The sequence below is a fragment of the Mycteria americana genome, chromosome 13, assembly GCF_035582795.1.
Source record: "Mycteria americana isolate JAX WOST 10 ecotype Jacksonville Zoo and Gardens chromosome 13, USCA_MyAme_1.0, whole genome shotgun sequence".
In the NCBI taxonomy this organism is placed as follows: domain Eukaryota; kingdom Metazoa; phylum Chordata; class Aves; order Ciconiiformes; family Ciconiidae; genus Mycteria; species Mycteria americana.
In genome coordinates this window covers 12550983-12569190 of record NC_134377.1, presented here as the reverse complement: position 1 = coordinate 12569190, position 18208 = coordinate 12550983, and the positions used below count along the sequence as shown (strand labels likewise).

At 44.1% G+C, this 18208-nt stretch overlaps 1 protein-coding gene across 1 annotated transcript; it reads left to right on the top strand.

Annotated features, from left to right (window-relative positions):
• The first annotated feature begins 76 nt into the window (after positions 1–76).
• On the top strand, positions 77–17942 carry DHX37 (DEAH-box helicase 37). The gene is made up of 27 exons (XM_075516179.1): positions 77–212; positions 994–1163; positions 2278–2390; positions 3131–3458; positions 4172–4320; positions 5124–5216; positions 5700–5796; positions 6183–6296; positions 7027–7128; positions 7635–7749; positions 8093–8188; positions 8830–8906; positions 9643–9781; positions 10040–10116; positions 10707–10939; positions 11388–11499; positions 12090–12196; positions 12592–12780; positions 12910–13034; positions 13319–13435; positions 13556–13728; positions 14126–14240; positions 14677–14814; positions 15169–15263; positions 15725–15798; positions 16766–16863; positions 17572–17942. The coding sequence occupies exons 1-27, from the start codon at positions 107–109 to the stop codon at positions 17652–17654; spliced, it is 3435 nt and encodes a 1144-aa protein (XP_075372294.1). The 5' UTR covers positions 77–106; the 3' UTR covers positions 17655–17942.
• Positions 17943–18208: the final 266 nt, after the last annotated feature.

Sequence of the window (18208 nt, the reverse complement as noted above, 5' to 3'; positions counted from 1 at the left end):
CCCCGGAAGCGGCGGCCGCCGGAGCCGCACGTGGGGCTGGGGCCGGGCCGCTCCCGCCATCGCCGTCGCCGTCGCTATCGTCACCACCATCGCCACCACCATCGCCATGGGCCGGGCGCGCCGCAGGCACAACTGGAAGGCGCGGGTGCCGCAGGGCACCGTGCAGCCTCCGCCCGCCGCCGAGCCGCTGGAGCTGCCTCTGGAGCTGGGAGGTGCGGCGCGTCCCGGGCCCCGGCCCGGCCCGGCCCGGCCCGGCTCTCTTCTCTTCTCCTCTCCTCTCTTCTCCTCTCCTCTCCTCTCCTCAGGCGTTATGTTCGTGACTGCAGACAGGGGTTGTTAACGTTGCTAAAGTGACCGTAGAGTTGCTGAGATTACAATTTTTTTGTCGTGTCTTCACTCAATTTTTCTTATCCTTTCATTGGAAGCATTAAAATTATTATTTAAAAGTTTCTCATAGGCTTTTTGTTAATAGCTCTATTAAAGCAGTTGCTGCGTTTTAGCGGTTCTTTATTAAAGCAATTATTAAAAATATTTTTAACATCTGCATTCTCAAATATTACTTTTAAAAAACCACGTTTATTGTACTGTTTTTATTATTCAGACTTTATTAATACGTTTTTTTAGTATTAAAACCTGCCTATGCCTGGGAGAGGCAGGAGGCCGCGGGGTCACCCCAAGACACACTGTGTCCCGGGCTGCTCCGCTGCCCCTGACCCTGGGGGGCTTAAATAAAAAAGCACAAAAATTTCATCACGTTGTTACCTAAGTCAAGGAAAGTGACCCTCCCAGCTGTAGTGAGCACAGGGTTACCGAGTCCCCAGTTTCATGGTCTTTTGCCCTTGCTGATGATGTGGGATTCTTTTTTTTGGCTGGGGGCAAGGGTTGTGTTTGTTTAAAACAGCTAAATCTGGTATGATTGGTGATAAGGCTGTTAAGCATTGTGCTGAAAATAATCTGCCTGGCATGGGTGAATAATCAAATAAATGCTTTCAGATGAGGCAACGCTGAAGGGTATTGATGGAAGTAATGCCCTGGTCCTGCCAGGAAAAAAAGCAAAGAAGAAGAAAGTACCCTGTGTTGTGCAACAGCAGAAGAAACCCCTAAGCAAGAAACAGAAGAAAAACTTGCAGAAAGTTTTAGAGCAGAAGGAGAAGAAAAAACAGGTACGCTGCTGCTTGCTGGTAACTCCAGCTTTGTGACTTCTGTTAAAACGGTAAAGTTAACTTAATGTCAGCGTATGGAAAAGGTTGACGTTAATAAGCATCTGTAGAGGTTTCCCATGCGCTGTGACTCTGGCGATCCCCGACGCGTGATGTGATAGCATCGCTGGTGCAAAAAACCAGAGATGGGGTGACCACTCTGCAGTGCCAGCGAGCGGTGTTGGGATGTGAACTGTCCGGGACGTCTCAAGGACGTGCAGATGCTGAAGTTTTAAGAGTTTATGTTACAACAGCATAGCTGTCCCTTTGCTGGGTGTTTTGGCAAAAACACGCCACCACCCGTGGACTCTTCAGTGTAACTCCAGCAGGGAAAAGCATTCCCCTCCCTCTCAGTGGACCAGGTGTTGCAGGAACACATCATTTCTAGGTCCTGGTTCCTGTTCTCTCTTTGACACTGACTGAATAGATGCGTGTTGTGAAGCACATCACTAGGCAGAGTAAATGACGTCATAGTTTAAAAGCATTCTTACAGATTGTATGAGAAGCTTTGTCCTGCTGCAAAATGCAAAGTGTGATGCACCCCGAACTCTGCTACTGCCGGTGCTTCTGAAATATTTATTTCCAACTCTTGTAGACTTTCTGTATGCAAATACAGCTTTTCTGTCTTTGTAAAAGCTTTCCAGGCAAAATTCCTGTTCATTTTTGTGTCTGAATAATGGCTTTGACAAATGAACTCTATTTTTGGAGGTAGTTTAAAACTGCGGCTGTCTGACCTCCTGCCAGGGCTGTGTCCCAATAGTTGGAGGGAGGCTTCCATTGCTTCAGCCCTCGCTCCAGCATTTTAGTTCAAATCCATTTTCTTCGCCGTTGTTTAAAGGGTGCAGCTGAGCTTTTCATTGCGGTGATGAAGGGTCAAGTCCACATTTCTTCTACTTTTGCTCTAGTGCAGGGCTGAAATCTTCATCGGGGAGGAGTGACCATGTAGCAGTAGGAACGATTTTACAACTTCACAGCAAGATTTGCCAGAGCACACCCTTTAAAACTCAAGCGCGAATCTTGAAACGAAATTATTTCCTGGTGAAAATAAGCACTGATTTTAGTTGTTTTTCCCAAATAGCGAGCTGAGTTGTTGAGCAAGCTGAATGAGGTCCAAGCTTCTGAGGCAGAAATGAGGCTTCTGTACACTACTTCCAAACTGGGTATTGGCGAGCGCATGTATCAGACTAAAAGGTAAAGCGTTATTTGGAAAGAACCATTCTGGTTTACTGCTGTGGTTGAAAACTTGGTGACCTTCATAGCTTTTTTTGATTGATTTATTTTTTTTTTCTTCTTACTGCATGCAGGTTCTTCAGAATGGATGGAGTTAAATAATTTTCTATTTTTATCTGATAATGTAGTAGTTGTTTTCCTAAGGAGAGGATGTAAATTAAAATAACCTGGTCTTCCCTTTCACAAGGGGGTGGGGTGGGTGATAATTATATATGTGTACACTTACAATTATGCTAAACTACATAATTGGTGGAATAAACCTTTGCTTGCTTGTTGTATTGGAAAACATCGACTGATGCGGTCCTTAGTTACTGGATTTATCAAGAGCTGCATTTAGCAGAAGCTGAAATAAATTAAACTACAAAGATGCCTTCTAAAGAAATTAATAAATATCAGTATAGAGCATGCTTAGATACGAATCCAGCAATGGGGTCAGCCGAGGCTTTACCTAGCAGAGTTGTGAAAACCTCCAAGAATGGAGATCCGTGGAGAACTGGGGGAACCTCTCTGGGTAACCTCTTCTGGCGCTGCACTACACCCAAGGTATAGAAGTTTTCCCTATTTGAGTAAACCCTGGGTTCACGCTCAGGCAGTGACTTTTGATGACATGACTTTTCTGGTTTGCGTGGAAGACGTGTCTGGCTTAAGGTCCTGGAGAACATTGACTGAAACATAGTTCACATGTTGATGTTTTGTTCTAGGATGATACAGGAGCCAGGGACTGCTGTACCTGAAAAGATCAGGAGTATCAGCGGTGCAAACAAGAGAAGACACAGCTCAGATTCAGAATCGGAGCCTGAGGAAGAACCCAGTAGCTCTGAGGAGGAGAAGGAAGAGCAGAAACAAGAAGTTGAAAAGTCTTCAGCCAGTGATATGAATACTGCTGAAAAGCCAGAGGAAGGTGTGAAGAAGGCAGAGGCTAACCAGCAGCCGGCTGGCCCTAGTGCGCCGGTTTGCCAGACAGCCTCCAACAAACCTTCTTGCAAGCCTGCGGTTTTCATTCCAGTGGACAGGTCTCCTGAGATTCAGGTGAGGCTCTGTGAACAGTAAAGAGCTTATTAAGGGGTTGGAGGTTATGGTATCTTCCATCAGACTGGGTCACTGCAGACACTATAGCATTATCTTGTGTCTCTTGCAGAAGAGTGCATGCAGCATTGTGCACTTAGGGTCCTTGTTCTGGCAAGTTGTACATGGACATTTCTGAGCTTTAAGCCTGTCTAATCTAGCAGAAGGAAAACTAGTTTTGTTTTAGGATATAAGCATTTGTCCCTGGTTTTAAATATAGAATCTATTAACAGTCTTTTATCATTCTTTGCTGTGAAGTCACTTTTAGCTCTCCATTATGCTGTATCTTAGGCAGGGTAGTTTTATTCCATTTGCTGTAGGTAGGGCGTTCTGTAGAAATGGGAAAAGCTCTGCATGTGTCTGAACAGACGAGACAGGGTTGTGAAATGAGTTTTTGCTTGAAGTGCTGTATTAATATACTCAAGGGACTCTGAAGTTTCACAGATTAAAGTGCAGGGCTTGCCAGCTGCTTTCTGGGAAGCTGTTCTGATGACTAGTTCTTGGACATGCTGGTGTGATATTAGCTGGTTTAGAGCTTTTCAAGCCACAAAGCTTGCAGAATTCCTTTTTGTGGGTTTTATAATCTGAGGAAGGTAACAGTTTTCAATCCTGGGGATGACAAAAACGGAGTGAGAGACAAAACAGTGCAACTAAAATATGTGTTTTATATTACTTAGGAAGCAAGACTAAAGCTTCCAATCCTTGCCGAAGAGCAAGTAATCATGGAAGCCATTAGTGAGAATCCTATTGTCATCATATGTGGAGAGACGGGAAGCGGTAAAACCACACAAGTACCTCAGTTTCTTTATGAAGCTGGCTATGCCAGGTATGAGTCGTCTTTTATTTACAGCAAATGTAATTAGAAGAATTCACGCTAAGCTCAGTCACTTCTGATTTTGTTCTTTTCTTCTGATATGGCTGAACTGAACCTGATCTTTTCTGTGCAGTGGTAGTAGCCATGTTGAGTGGGCTTTTAAAAAATCTGAAGGGCGTAAGAACTGACTTGCAAAAGTCTCTCCATGTAAGCAATCTTTTGAAACCTCTAAGGTAAAAGTTTTCTTCGAAGACACCAGCTTGTTTTTCACAGAGGGGCTTTACGGCCTGCCCATCTTGTGTAGTTTAACCTCTGCTTACAGAAGTTTGTTTTTACCTTTGCAAGAAAATGTGCATATTTCTTAAGAACATCTGAAAATAGCTGTGGCTCGTCTGGTGCTATTGGTAACATTTATAAGCTTGGGCACCTCATAAGATGCTTCTTGCGTGCTGCATCAAGGTGTGCCCAGCTTCTGTGCTGCTGCCGCCCCAGCCTGAGTTTCTTCTGAAATGGACCCTGTTGCCAGAGGGATGCCCAGGGGGACTGGAGTTCAGTGAGCTGGAATTACAGAGACAACATTTGGGGAAAAAATTCCTGTGATACAGGCATCTTCAGATCAATATACATATAACAGAAGGGTAATCCCAAAGCTTCCTTTCTGTCTTTTTCTTCTAACTGTAAAAGTGATAGTGTGTGAGTGGTGCTACTTCACTCAGAACCATTGCGCAGAAATCCTGTTGTCATCTTTCTAAGTGTTTCTCTCTTTAAAACAAGCAATGAAACAAGCCATCCTTTTCTTTCCTTCACCCCTTTAGTTCAAATGGTGCTATTGGGATCACCGAGCCTCGGCGTGTGGCTGCAGTGTCTATGTCCCAGCGGGTCGCTAAGGAAATGAACTTGTCACACAGGTGAGGAGAAAAAAGCTGAGACCTTGCTAGGAAGATAACGCTGAGATGCTCTGTGTATGCGATAGACTGAAATCAAGACTTGCACATGGCTTGTTCAGTCTTTGGTGAAGAACTGTGGGAAAGTTACTTATAAACTCTGTGGGGTTGTCTATAAAAAAAATACGCAGATTTGTTGCTACTAATGGTTGTAAGCTACTTTTTAGAGAGAGCCTTGTGGAGATGGTGCGTGGGAAGTGGTCCTAGTTTATCTCCATATGACAAAGCGTCCCATAACAGTGAAATAATTCAAGGTGACCTTGCTGTATATCCCAGCTTCTAGCATTTTGTGTGTGCTAGGCTCTGGGGAGCTGATGGTGTGCTTTTTGTCTTGTCTTGGCATCAAGTCTTAATTTAGTTAGGCTGAAGGCTGCCTCCTGGTCTGAATGTGAATTTTTTGTTTCTCCCAATACTTTTTCTTGTGGCTATCCTGGTATTTCCTCACAGACTGGTGTCATATCAAATCCGGTATGAAGGCAATGTTACAGATGAAACACAAATCAAGTTCATGACGGATGGTGTGCTGCTGAAAGAAATTCAGAAAGTAAGTTGCTGTCCTCAGTGCTATAAAAAGGAAAGTATTTTGTATAGCTAGGAAGAGAGGCCAATTGCTTTGCGTGGATTTGTTGCCAACCTTTCAAAGCAAAATCCTTTTCAGCACCAGAGATGTATTTCATCTCAACCCTTTATACTCCTGCCCAAGTCCCTAAATGTTAGGTTGTCTTGCTGTGTAAAAAGAGAGTGAGGAAGAGAGTCTTGGGAGCTAGGCTGCTTCATGTAGGGTAGATGTGTTTAAACTCCTCTCAAATATATGGGAGGGACTACAGCCATGAGGATGGCGGGGTCAGTGTTTGCGTAGCCGTAGGTTGTCTTGACTTAAAGATGGCCTTGGGTGAGGTTTCATGTGGTGAAATTGATCTCTCTTCTCAGGACTTTCTGCTTTCAAAGTACAAAGTCATTATTATCGATGAAGCCCATGAAAGGAGTATGTACACAGATATCTTGATAGGCCTCTTGTCTCGCATCGTGCCTCTTCGTGAAAAGGTAAGAGAAGCAGTATTTCTATATTGCAGGTGTGTTGGGGAGGGGGATGTTAAACATGAAGAGATTCTGTGTGAGGAGGGACTCTGTGGTGTGGAAGTCAATGGAAATCTGATGGAAACCATGGAATAACGCTCAGATAATGTGTTTGTCTTTCCATATGATTGAAGAAGCACAGAGCCTACAAAAAGGGGAAAAATAGTACATATCAGTACCAACAGATAGTTTTTCAGTCAATGTCCAACTAACGTTAGACTTGCAGTGCCACGAGACACATGTAAATAAAATTAGCAGATGCTAAGAAAATGAGATGCTTACTGTTACACTGGAATAAGCAGCCAACAGCAGCGCTTAGGAAGAGACATTTCGGGGCTGACATCCCCAGGGCTGACGTGTTTGGTCCCGAGTGGTGCTGGGGGACCGTAGGGCAGTGCTTGGCATCTGTTTCCATTTTACTTACGGATGTCAGAGAGATGGAGAGAGAATGCGGTGGTTTAGAGGCAGGTCACTGTCAGCATCAGGATTGCCAGCGTGGGTTTTTGTCTGTGTTAAGACACATTGCATTTGAAGCTGTGTGTATCTTCTGTCGCTTGACACGACGCTTTTGTTGTCTTAGATTTTGAGTGCTTTGGTGCAGAGACTTGTATCCAGTCCTGTTAATAGCTCTGGGTTTGTATGTAGCTTAACTGCCATATGCTTTTAGGCACAAAATAACATGTTTGTGTCCCTGCAGAAAGGGCTGCCACTGAAGCTGATCATCATGTCAGCTACCCTTCGTGTTGAAGACTTCACCGATAACAACAGGCTGTTTTATGCTACGCCTCCTGTTATTCAGGTATCGTTCTCCTCGCTGGGATCTGCATCAGATGTAACGGCTGAAATACAATGAAGGCTTCCTTTATAAAACAAATTAAAAAATAGGGGCTCTCTAATCTTTCCAGTTGGTGCTGAAATCTTCCAGATATCAATTTTAAAACAGTTATTTTGTTTAGACTATTTTTCTTTTGGGACTTGGTATTTTTCTTTCCACTTTTATCAGGAAACTGCCCTGGCAGAATCTGATTATCTTTAAGGACTGGAAGTTACAGTTTGGGAGAACTAGAAAGCCTCAGTCAGAGTTGATGATCTGAAAGAGAGAAGAGTTTTGGTTTCTAACTTGGTTTTGTGGTGTTCAGGATAGACAACACTGATAACTTGTGTGGGTCCAGTGTTTCATAGGTTACCAAAACCAAGAGCTGAACAGAAATACAGGGTGAGCTTTTCTAGTCCTCCTGTGAAAGCTGCAACGATTGTGCTGGAGTTACAACAGCAAACAAATGCTGTTTTGTATTTCCTCTCTAGGTAGATGCAAGGCAATTCCCTGTGACCGTTCATTTTAACAAGAAAACCCCCCTAGATGACTACAGTGGGGAGTGCTTCAGGAAGGTCTGTAAAATCCATCGAATGTTGCCCTCAGGTAAGGTCACTGCCGAGAACATCTCCAATTCTTTACACTTAACATGGCTCAAGTTTTCTGGGGTTTGTTTCGTTCGTTTCATTTTTGTAAGTTAAACATGGGACTGCAATGATGTATTGTGTACTTTTACTTAGAAGGTGTTTCTTGTGAAAATTACCCTTCAATTAAATCATAACATTAGCATGCTTCATCAGGGAGTAGTAGAAGACAGATGCAGTCAAACACCCTGTTCCTCCTTGTTACTTCACAGTATATTTGACCTGTCTTTTATCAGGAATGAGATCTGAAGCTTTCCAAGGTGAAATACCTATGCTGAGGTTGAGAGTGATTTCTTCTCTTGCAGGTGGGATTTTGGTGTTTTTAACAGGCCAGGCAGAAGTTCACTCTCTCTGTAGAAGGCTAAGGAAAGCCTTTCCGTTCCAAAAAAACAACACTGCAGGTAATGCTATAGAATAAAGGACTGTTAAACTTTGAATTTATCCCACCGAGAAGTGAGCTTTCTTTGCACCTAAAAATAAGAGCTTTTATTAAAAAACAAAAACAAAAATCCCCCAAAAAACCCCAACCAAAACCCAAGGGTTGGGGAAAGGGTTCATTGTGGATGATTTTGATGACTGATTGTTATGTTTGTGCTGTTTTCAGTTTGGGGAAAAGGTTTATGTGTGTGATGCCTTCCCCAGAATCCATTGCATTTCTTCACTTACTCTGTTGGTTGTGAATTAAAGTGGAACTGCTGCCGCTTGTTGGAGACTGGTTATTTTCAGGATAGTGGACTTCCCCAAGGTGACTTTAGAAACTCAAATTCTAATATAGCTCAGCTAATCGTCCCCTAAACCTCAAGGCATACAGTTGCTCTGTGTGCTGCTGTTGATCCTCTGTGTGGTTCCTAAATGGAATTACAATGGTAAACTAGTGTGTCATCCCTGTCCCCTCTGCCTTCAATGTGACTATTGGCTTCTTTCATACTGTGACACTTTTTGAATCCCCAGAAAGATGGGAGTGGGACCAGACTCTCCCCACTACCTTTTCCGAGAGGAAGGCATGCTCAGCTAACAGTAATTCCTCTGGCTTTTTTTGTAGGAGGAGATGATGACAAAGAAGAATCAGTGGAAGAAATCAGAAAATTTAGGAAATCGAGGAAGCGGAAGAAAGTTATGGTAATGTGTGATGGCTAGAATTCCTCCAACAGACAGGAAGGAGCAGGTACCTCCCTGCAAAACAGCACTGCTGTGTAGCTGTGTTTCTCACCAGGCTGTTTTAGATTTGCATGAAGCTTTGTAGCCTACATATGTCCTCTTCAGGAAATCCAGTAATACCACCTACACTGATAACTGCTGCATTACGAGCAGCAGAGTGCTGAAATGTGCCCCTGGATATTATGGGCAGGAGATTGATTGCGGTTGAGTACTGATCATTAAAACTTCAATGGAAGGAGTTCCAGACTCGCTGGCTCCAGGGCTGCTCCTCATCTCGCCGTTGTGGAACAGATGCATCTGTGATGAAGGGTAGCGTTTGGCTTCCACCCAAGTCCTACATGCGCTTTGTTAGCAGGAGATCTTGATGTTATAGATACACTGTCCACTGACATTGGATCCTGGTAGCTGAAGGGGTCTGAATTAAAGAAGTTTTACCCTTTACCACTATCTTCCAAGTGAAGAAGCTTGGCTTGTCACAAAATGATGTTTAAAATACTTGGGCTATCTCCCCCTGACTCTCACAGTTACCAAATGCTGAACCTCAGCCTTGAAATACAAATGAAATCTCTCAATCCCTCTGTCACCTTCACATCGACAAATGTTTGGAGTAAGTGCTCAGCTTTGCTTTCAAAGCAATAAGAAGTGCTGTTCGTGTCCCCCCTTAATGCTCTGTGGTGGTCTTTCCTGTCTTTCTCAGACACTCCCCAAAATTGATCTGGACAATTACTCTGTTGTACCAGTAGATGAAGGAGATGAAGACAGAGATGCTGAAACTGATGATGATATTGCAGGATCTGATATCGATCTTGATTTAGGAGATGGAGACTCAGAAGAAGGTTTGGCACTTATGAAATAAAAATTCCATGTCTCCTGTCACCTGTGAAATGTGTGACATAAGCTAGTTGTCCTTTGCTAAACTGGTGTGATAGCACATCAGACCTGTGTCATGGAAAAGCTATTAAGATTTTCCAGCGTCGGCTTTGTAGCAAATACTTTGCTGGTTTTAAATGAAGTGGTGTTTGAAGACATTATTGGGGCTAAGCCTGGAAGTTGACTTACCATGTATTTAAGAGCATTGTTTTGTTTCTTCACAGATGAGAAATCTGATTCATCCCTTCCACTCTATGTGCTCCCGCTGTATTCTTTACTAGCACCAGAGAAACAAGCAAAGGTAAAGGATTTATTGTCACAATGAGTAAATAATCCTTATAGACAATGACCACATATATCTAAAGTCATATGTGCTTTGTGAGTTAAAATTTCCATCTTGGACTGTCCATCAGTGGGCAAATTTGGATGGCCCAATGGGCAAGTTGGGATGGGATCGGGGCAAGCCTTGCTTGGGCTGGGATCTCCCTGATGTGCTAGTTCAGCAAGTTGGGAGAGGTGAAAAGCGACAGTCCTGCAGCGTGTTAAATTTAGTCACGGCCACGAGCCACATCAGGATCCCACTGGTAACAAGCAGTTCTTACAAATTCTTGCGTTCCCTCTTGGGCTGCGGAGGTGGCAGCAGTATTTCTAAATATGACTCAACACTGGTGTCTCCTCCACCTGGAGCCCCCGTGGATGTTTCTGAGGGATTAACTGAGCTGCATAGAGAGCTCCAGAGCTGGAGACAAAGAGTTAAGTCTTTGGTCTCACTCTTGGGTTTCACCTGCAATGCCATGTGCATTGTCATCCCTTTGCAACCCATCCAAGTTGAGTGCCTGACTTTTTTTTGTTGTTGGCAATGCATTTCACATGCCCATCTGTTTCTTGTAGGTATTCAGGGCTCCTCCTCCTGGTACAAGACTGTGTGTTGTAGCCACCAACGTGGCTGAAACATCGCTTACCATCCCGGGCATCAAATATGTGGTTGACTGTGGAAAGGTCAAGAAACGTTTCTATGACAAAATTACTGGGGTTTCATCTTTCAGAGTCACCTGGATATCTCAAGCTTCAGCTAACCAGCGGGCAGGTCGGGCTGGCCGGACAGAACCAGGGCACTGTTACAGGTTAGCTACCTGCTGTGGAGAGGGCTAGGAGAAACAAAAAGCCCAACGAGCGTCAGTGTGAATTTGACAGCTTCCTTCGTCCTGCTCCCCCTTTCACAAGGACCTAATGGTGCTTGAAACATTTTGGTTTTGTCTGCTCTTCATTCAAGTAGGAGAGGTGAAGCCAAACATGAACTGTCACTGGTTATGTTGGTTTGACAGTTTGGCTTCTCAGCGACTTTTCTCTTGCTGAAAACCCATATTTTGGTGGCTAGATTAGCATGGATTCCACTCCAAGCCAAGGCAACATTTTGTGAATAAGGCGCTATGCCCCAACCATGTAAATAATTACGTGGTTATGTAAATAGTACCCACAACTGCCTTTTTTAAATCCCTTGCCAATTTCTCATGCATATCTTTTGAGTTAAGATTTCTTTTAAGTCTCTAAGCAGCACTTCTGGTCCACTAGGTTATACTCTTCAGCAGTCTTCATGGACTTTGAGAAATTTTCTGCTCCAGAAATAACAAAGCGACCGGTAGAAGACTTAATTCTGCAAATGAAGGCATTAAATATAGAAAAGGTGAGGTGTAAATTGGCTTTGTACTACAACACTCATTAAAGTGGCTGCCCCTAGGAGCCAGAAACAAACACAAATGTCTTTTATCGTTGTTGCTTGAGGCTGTGCCTTGTGTTAGAAATTAGGATCCTGGGATTTGATTTTCGTTCTGCAAATTGCAGAAGCTGCTATGAATCCACCAGGCCTTAACAGATATGTTTGTTCAGGTAATAAGAGCTTTCTTGTATTCTTAGTAGTGAAAAAAACCCTGTCCAAACATGGGTTGTGTTTTGGAGATACTTGAGCACTTGCAGAAAGCACAATACGTAGAGTTAGAGCTTAAAGCAGCCTGCCCTAGGTGGTGGCTGGAGTCAGTGGTAGCTAAGGGTGACGCTGGTATTCCTGTTTCCTAATGTTTTTGTTCTAAGCGTTTCCTCCCATTATATGTCCTTTCCTCTCGCTCCTGGCAAACATCCTAAATGTTTTTCTTTGGTATATGTAAGCAGAGGGGAGGGTTTCACTCCCTTCCGCGACTTCTTAGTGCATTCAGACTCTGTTTTTCAGGGAGCCATGTCAAAGATGTACTGAGAGGCATTTTCTCTTGGTGTCTGTAGGTAATCAACTTCCCATTCCCAACGCCACCTCCAACGGAAGCACTTGCAGCAGCTGAGGAGTTGCTGATAGCCCTGGGTGCCTTGAAGGAACCCCCTATGACAGGAAGGTAACATCTGTGGTCCCCCACAAATTTCCTCTCTGCACCAGTTATCGAGGCAGTGAACGCTGCTGTCCTCCCGCCTGCTTTTCCATCTCCGCCCTTGCATCTGAGGGTGTGCTTTTGTACAGAGACTGGCATCATTTTAACAGTCTCTGGTTCAGCTGTGTTTGCTTTACTGGCCTTGGGTGTGTTTGGGCAGGGAAAGACTGTTCTAGGAGTGTGCCGTGCAGGGCAGGTGGGAGCTGCATGAGGAAGAGGAATCTTTTCCCCAGCCTTTGGGACCAGCACATAACAAAATCTGTGAAAACACATCAAATTAATTGGGCTGCCAAAACCAGAAACACAACCTTGTTCTAATGCAGAAGTTACTTCATTACATGACTTTTCTTTTCCTCCCTCAGGCTGAAGCAGCAGCTGGCAGCAAAGCTGAGTTGCCCCATTAGTCCCCTGGGCAGAATAATGGCCACTTTTCCTGTAGCCCCCCGCTATGCGAAGATGTTGGCGTTAAGCAGGCAGCACGACTGCCTTCCGTACACCATTACCATAGTGTCTGCAATGACTGTCCGGGAGCTTTTTGAAGAGTTTGACAGGTGAGTGAGTTAGCCTGACATCCTACTTACAGGATGCATCACCTTGTCACGGCTGATGCCTCTCTTTACATTGAGGCCCCTCTGTACGTAAGCACAATACTCATTTATGCTATTTTATGTTTCTTTTAGGCCAGCAGTAAGTGAGGAGGAGACAGCAAAACTGAAGGGGAAGAAAGCAAGGCTTTTACAGATGCAAAGGATCTGGGCTGGGCAGGGGCCCATGCAAAAGCTAGGAGACCTCATGGTGATGTTAGGTATTGCAGACAGCGATTTCCCTGTACTGTTAACTTCCATTCTGTTCTCCCCGTCACCCTGAGCTCTCAGCTTTGTACAACCAAAGGCATCCTTGTGCTGTAGGACTGAGTCCAGCAGTATATTTTATAGGCTGTTCTCTGGGCAGCCTGCCAGTGTCCCAGGCTAACAGTTAGTGGGAACTGCAATATGTGTGTGTCGACCATGACAGTACTGTCCCACAGTTGGTTTAAGTAGGAGAACTGATCAGCTGAGTCGTTTTCTCCACGTGACTGTTCACTTCCAGGAGCAGTGGGGGCCTGTGAATATGCTGGGTGTACCCGTAAATTCTGTGAAGAAAATGGGCTCCGATACAAAGCCATGCTGGAAATCAGGCGCTTGAGGGGGCAGTTGACAACAGCAGGTGAGTGGGTTTTGAGAGGAATTGCCGTGTTTATTCTCTTTTGAGGTGTGACAACTGGGCTGTTTGTTACAATCTTTTTTTTTTTCTATTGAATCTTAACTCGTCTTTTTTTCCCCACAGTGAACTCGGTCTGCACCGACGCTGGCCTCTATGTTGATCCAAAGATGAAGCCCCCAACAGAAGCTCAAGCAACTTACTTGAGACAGATTGTGCTGGCAGGGCTGGGGGATCATGTTGCCCGAAGGGTTCAGGCAGAAGAGCTTCTGGATGACAAGTGGAAAAATGCCTACAAGGTAAACAGCATGATTTGACCAAATTCCTCCTTCCTGTGTGGCAGAAAGACAGTCCTGCGCAAAGCCTGGGCTTCTGGCTAGATACAGCGTTGGAGCTGCGCATGCTGGCTTTTTGTAACTTCTCTGCATAGAATTTAAGTTTCCAGTGTTGCAATTTCCCAGTCCTCACATAGGAATTGTTATAAAAGAGCTAAGAAGTAGCATTAGTCCACCTTGCGAAGTGCTTGATGTCTCCAGAGAAGGTGAAGCAGAAAATTATGGGGTTATTAAAAACCTCCATCACTTAAGGAAACCATACGAATGTACATCTGAGAGAGACTGAAATTAGGTGCCATCAAGAAATTGCATTGCCAGTAACTCCTCTTACTCTGCTTCCATCCTCTGTGCTTTCTTAAAGACGGCTCTTCTGGACGACCCAGTGTTCATCCATCCAAGCTCAGTCCTCTTCAAACAACTCCCAGAGTTTGTGGTGTATCAAGAAATTGTTGAGACTACGAAACTGTATATGAAAGGTGAGACTGCTGCAGTCCCTACTTGTTCTGCAGGTATGGTGAGGAATTCAGAAATGCCTTAGCAAATGTTTCCCTTGCTGCAGTGACCGAGTGCTCTCCTTACAGAGCGGTTGTGCCTCCTGAGATTTGGATCCTTGTACTTTCTAGATCTGGACCAGGGGAAAAATCGGCCTGGTTTATTCTTCCTCTAGCAGAATGGGCTGGAGCAAAGCTCAGCTTCAGAAATAGCTGCCCTGCACCAGCCCTCTCAGCAATACTTACCTATTGCTGGTCTCCGAACGAAAGGACATAAATCTGTACAGTTGACTTGAAAAATGAGATACAAGTAAATCTGTGGAGATGAGATCCTGACCATGTGCTTCCCTCATGGGACTGCTAGCGAGCGGCAGCTCCTGGCAGCAAGCCTGCATTCAGGTGTGTGTGTTCCCTTCCTAAGGTGTGTCTGCAGTCGAACCCGAGTGGATTCCTGCCCTGTTGCCGCCGTACTGCCACTTTGGGAAGCCTCTGGAAAATCCTCCTCCATCTTACTGCCCCGAAACAGGCCGAATTCGATGTCACAGGCCAAGTGTCTTTTGTAAGTGTCTTGAAAAGCGTCACTCGGTAGTTTTGTCCAAGAGCTGCTCTATAGTTACTGCACTGGTGCTTTTAACAAGACTGTCAGCTAGACCCAAAAGGTCAAGCTCAGCTCGGACTGTTCATAGAGCTTAACAGCAGTAGCTCCATGGGATTTGTAGCATTTAAATATCAGCATCTTCCTATTGGCGTGGCCATTTGATGCCCATCTGCTCCCCCTGTTAAGGAGCAAGGCGGGCTGGGTGGTGGCAGTAATCCTCTCCGCTTCTGTTAGCACCGGTGTTGCCACAGTTCCCTTGGAAATCTGCTGTCCTCTTCGAGCATTTAGGAGACTCAGTGTGATCTTCCTTTCCAGATCGAGTTAGCTGGCAGCTCCCTGCTGTGGAAGTTGATTACCCAGAAGGTATTGATCGCTACAAATACTTTGCCAGGTTCCTGCTTGAGGGAAAGGTAAGTGTGTTTCAGCTGCGTTACTTCCTTGACATTAGCAATAAGTTTTTAGCCCAGTTTCTGGAGGAGGTGAGCCTTCTGGCTTCTTTCTTTGTGCGTGTGCCCATTCCTCATAACTTGCTGGTGACTGGAGGAGTTTGCTGCAGTTGGTGGGGTGGGGAAGAAATCTTTAAAATACCAAATGGCATGAAAATCAACATTTGAGTGAAGGAGCCCCCAAATTTAAGTCCTGTTTTTGCAAAGGAAAAAAGCTATAGCTCATGTCTTTGTCCATTCTGAGACACAAGAGTCATCTAGCAAGCCAGTCAGGACACGACTGGTATGGAGACATGGATGGGAGAGAGATGGTAATAGTGGATATGGGACGGAAGTCTATAGCAGTCCAAGTTCATTGATGATTGTCTCCACAGAACAATTAATGTACCTTGTTCATGATATACTTGTTACAACAAACCTTCCAGGTCATTGAAAAGTTGAGTTCTTATAGCCGGTGTCTGCTGTCCAGTCCTCTCATAATGCTGAAGACATGGTCCAAGTAAGTTGTTAAAAACAAACTTAAGTTTGTTGTCTGCACAGAAAGCTTTTAACTTCCTTTAAAAAAAAAGTAAAAATAATAAAAAATTCAATGCTGGGAAGGGTGTTTTAGATAGTGATCTAGGCTGTAGCTGCAGGGAGAGGAAAATTAGTTTTCTTACCAAGAATAACCATGTCTCGAAGTGGGCTATTGTAAGGGCAGTATGGAAGCACACAGCAACCCGCTGGTCACACTGACCTCTGTGGGCTGCTTCATGCAAATAAATTGCTCACACGTGTGAGAACCTGTCAAATGAGCACTCTTACTTCCCTTGCTTTTCTTTGCAGGTTGGCCAATTACACTGTCTTTATTTCTTTTCAAAAACATATTTCCAACAGACCATGTTTTTCTTGTGGTTTTGATTCCATTTAAAGAACTGTGACCCTCAAAAGCGCTGTCAGCTATTGCTTCCCTTGCTAACCCCCCGATGTCCTCTCTTCTTTACCAAAATAACCTTTCTCTGAGTTTTCTGTGAGTTTTCATGGAGTTGATAGATGCAAGGATTTTGACAGACTTTGTTAAAAGTGACCGATGTCACAAATTGTTATCTGAGGGTCCCACAATTACAAAGTATTTTCCTTTTTTAGTCAATTCAGAGTTCAGCATGGAGCCTGTGGATTCCTTTTGTTTTACTGCGTGCGATGCAGCTGTATAGCAGACAGCTTCATGCTGTCAGCAACAAGAGCAACCTGCTGCTACTTTTAACAGCAAAAAGTTGTGGTGGAGGGAACAAACTACTTCTGGTGAACTTTCCTGAGCCAATGACATGTCTCTGTATCCAGAGGTCATGTATTTCTACATCTATATTTAGCCTTTTAAAAATATTAAGAGTATGAATTCAGAAAGGTAAGCTGAATGCTGTAACGCTTCGCTTAACTGTGCTAATGAATATTGTTTTATTGCACCATTTTATTTGGGACCGATTTAGACTTCAGCCCAGGACAGAATCCCTCCTGCAGGCTCTAGTTGCAGAAAATTGTGATAATCGCGATGCTTTACTGGCTGCATGGAAGAAAAATCCTAAATGTAAGTGTCCTGCTTGCTTAATTATTAGCCATATCAGTGCAGACTTTGTTGTACCTCAAGCACAGTTGGTGTTTTGAATTATAATTTTAGAAATGGACGGTTTCACTTGATACACTCCAAATATTTGCTATTTTCTTACCAGAAACAATAATGCTCTGTGTTTGGTTCTTGTGAAGAACTGGAGTATCCTGTACTTTAGAAAGCAACATTTCTTTGTATTTAAGATTTTTTTTTTTCCTTTAGTTCTAACCACAGTTAAAATGTGGTTAGAACTAAAGAAACAGTTAAAATGTTTGGTTTGGGCCGTTGAAAAACTAGACTATGATGGTACTGTCAGTGGATACAGGAAAAATGCTTTGCCAGGTAAAATGGATTTTGTTCAATTTAGGGTACCAGACTATGAGAGTTCTTTTATAGAAGCAGCAGCAAAGATTGAAAAATTAAAAAAAAAAAAAAAAAAATTCCTCCAAATGGGATTGCAGTGATGGCTTCCACCCATACTTGATACTTTTATATCTGCATGCAGATGTCCGAGCTTGAACACTGTCCCAGTGATGGAAAGTTGGTTCTTGCTGTCAGCAGGAGAGGTGCCTCCATTCCCCAGCCTGCCTGCGAGCAGGGTGATGCCACAGGACCTCGTCTTACCAGCAAAACTGCTCTAGTCCCGGACTCCCGTAGCCGTCTAATCGCTCCTCTCTTTCGTTCCAGATTTGCTTGCAGCCTATTGTCAGTGGATCCCTGAAGCTATGCATGACGATCTAGCCAAGAAGTGGCCACCGGTAGCACTGTGAAGTGCCCAACTAATTCTTGGGGGACTCATTTTCTCCAAGATGTCTCGAGAGCTTTGGTTTCCTTGGAAATCTGATGACACAGGTGGACTTGCTAACTGTTAGCGATACCTTTTTGTAAGCGAACTGGGTGTTACTCTGGTTTTCTGGGAAGCCCTCTGTGTTCTCAGAAGCCCTACCAGCTGTTTTGCTGCTATTTATTAATGTTTGGATAATTTTATCCATGGTATTTTACAGATTGTTTTTTAAGTTTCCCTTTGGACTATATTAGTCGTATGGACTATAATAAATATGTATAGTTCTTGGTTTGGATGGGAGAAATGTTTTCTATGTGGGATGCTGCAATAAGCAGAATTTCAGACCTTTGTGGACCCTTCCTCAGGCGTGACTGCAGATCCAAACGCAGACTGAACCTTTGGTCCTTGTGGTGGGTTGATGCTGGCCAGCAGCACGCAGCCGCTCGCTCCCTCCCTATCCCTCTGGCAGGACAGGAACCGCAAGAGTGATAAAACTCGTGGGTTGAGATAAAGATATTTTAATTAGTGAAGGGAAGAAGA

Excerpts from the sequence above, each read along its gene's own strand:
- DHX37 (XM_075516179.1), top strand. The coding sequence starts at position 107 with ATGGGCCGGGCGCGCCGCAGGCACAACTGGAAGGCGCGGGTGCCGCAG. Across the intron at positions 8,907-9,642 it reads GGAAGCGGAAGAAAGTTATG|ACACTCCCCAAAATTGATCT; the intron begins GTAATGTGTGAT and ends TGTCTTTCTCAG. Across the intron at positions 9,782-10,039 it reads AGATGGAGACTCAGAAGAAG|ATGAGAAATCTGATTCATCC; the intron begins GTTTGGCACTTA and ends GTTTCTTCACAG.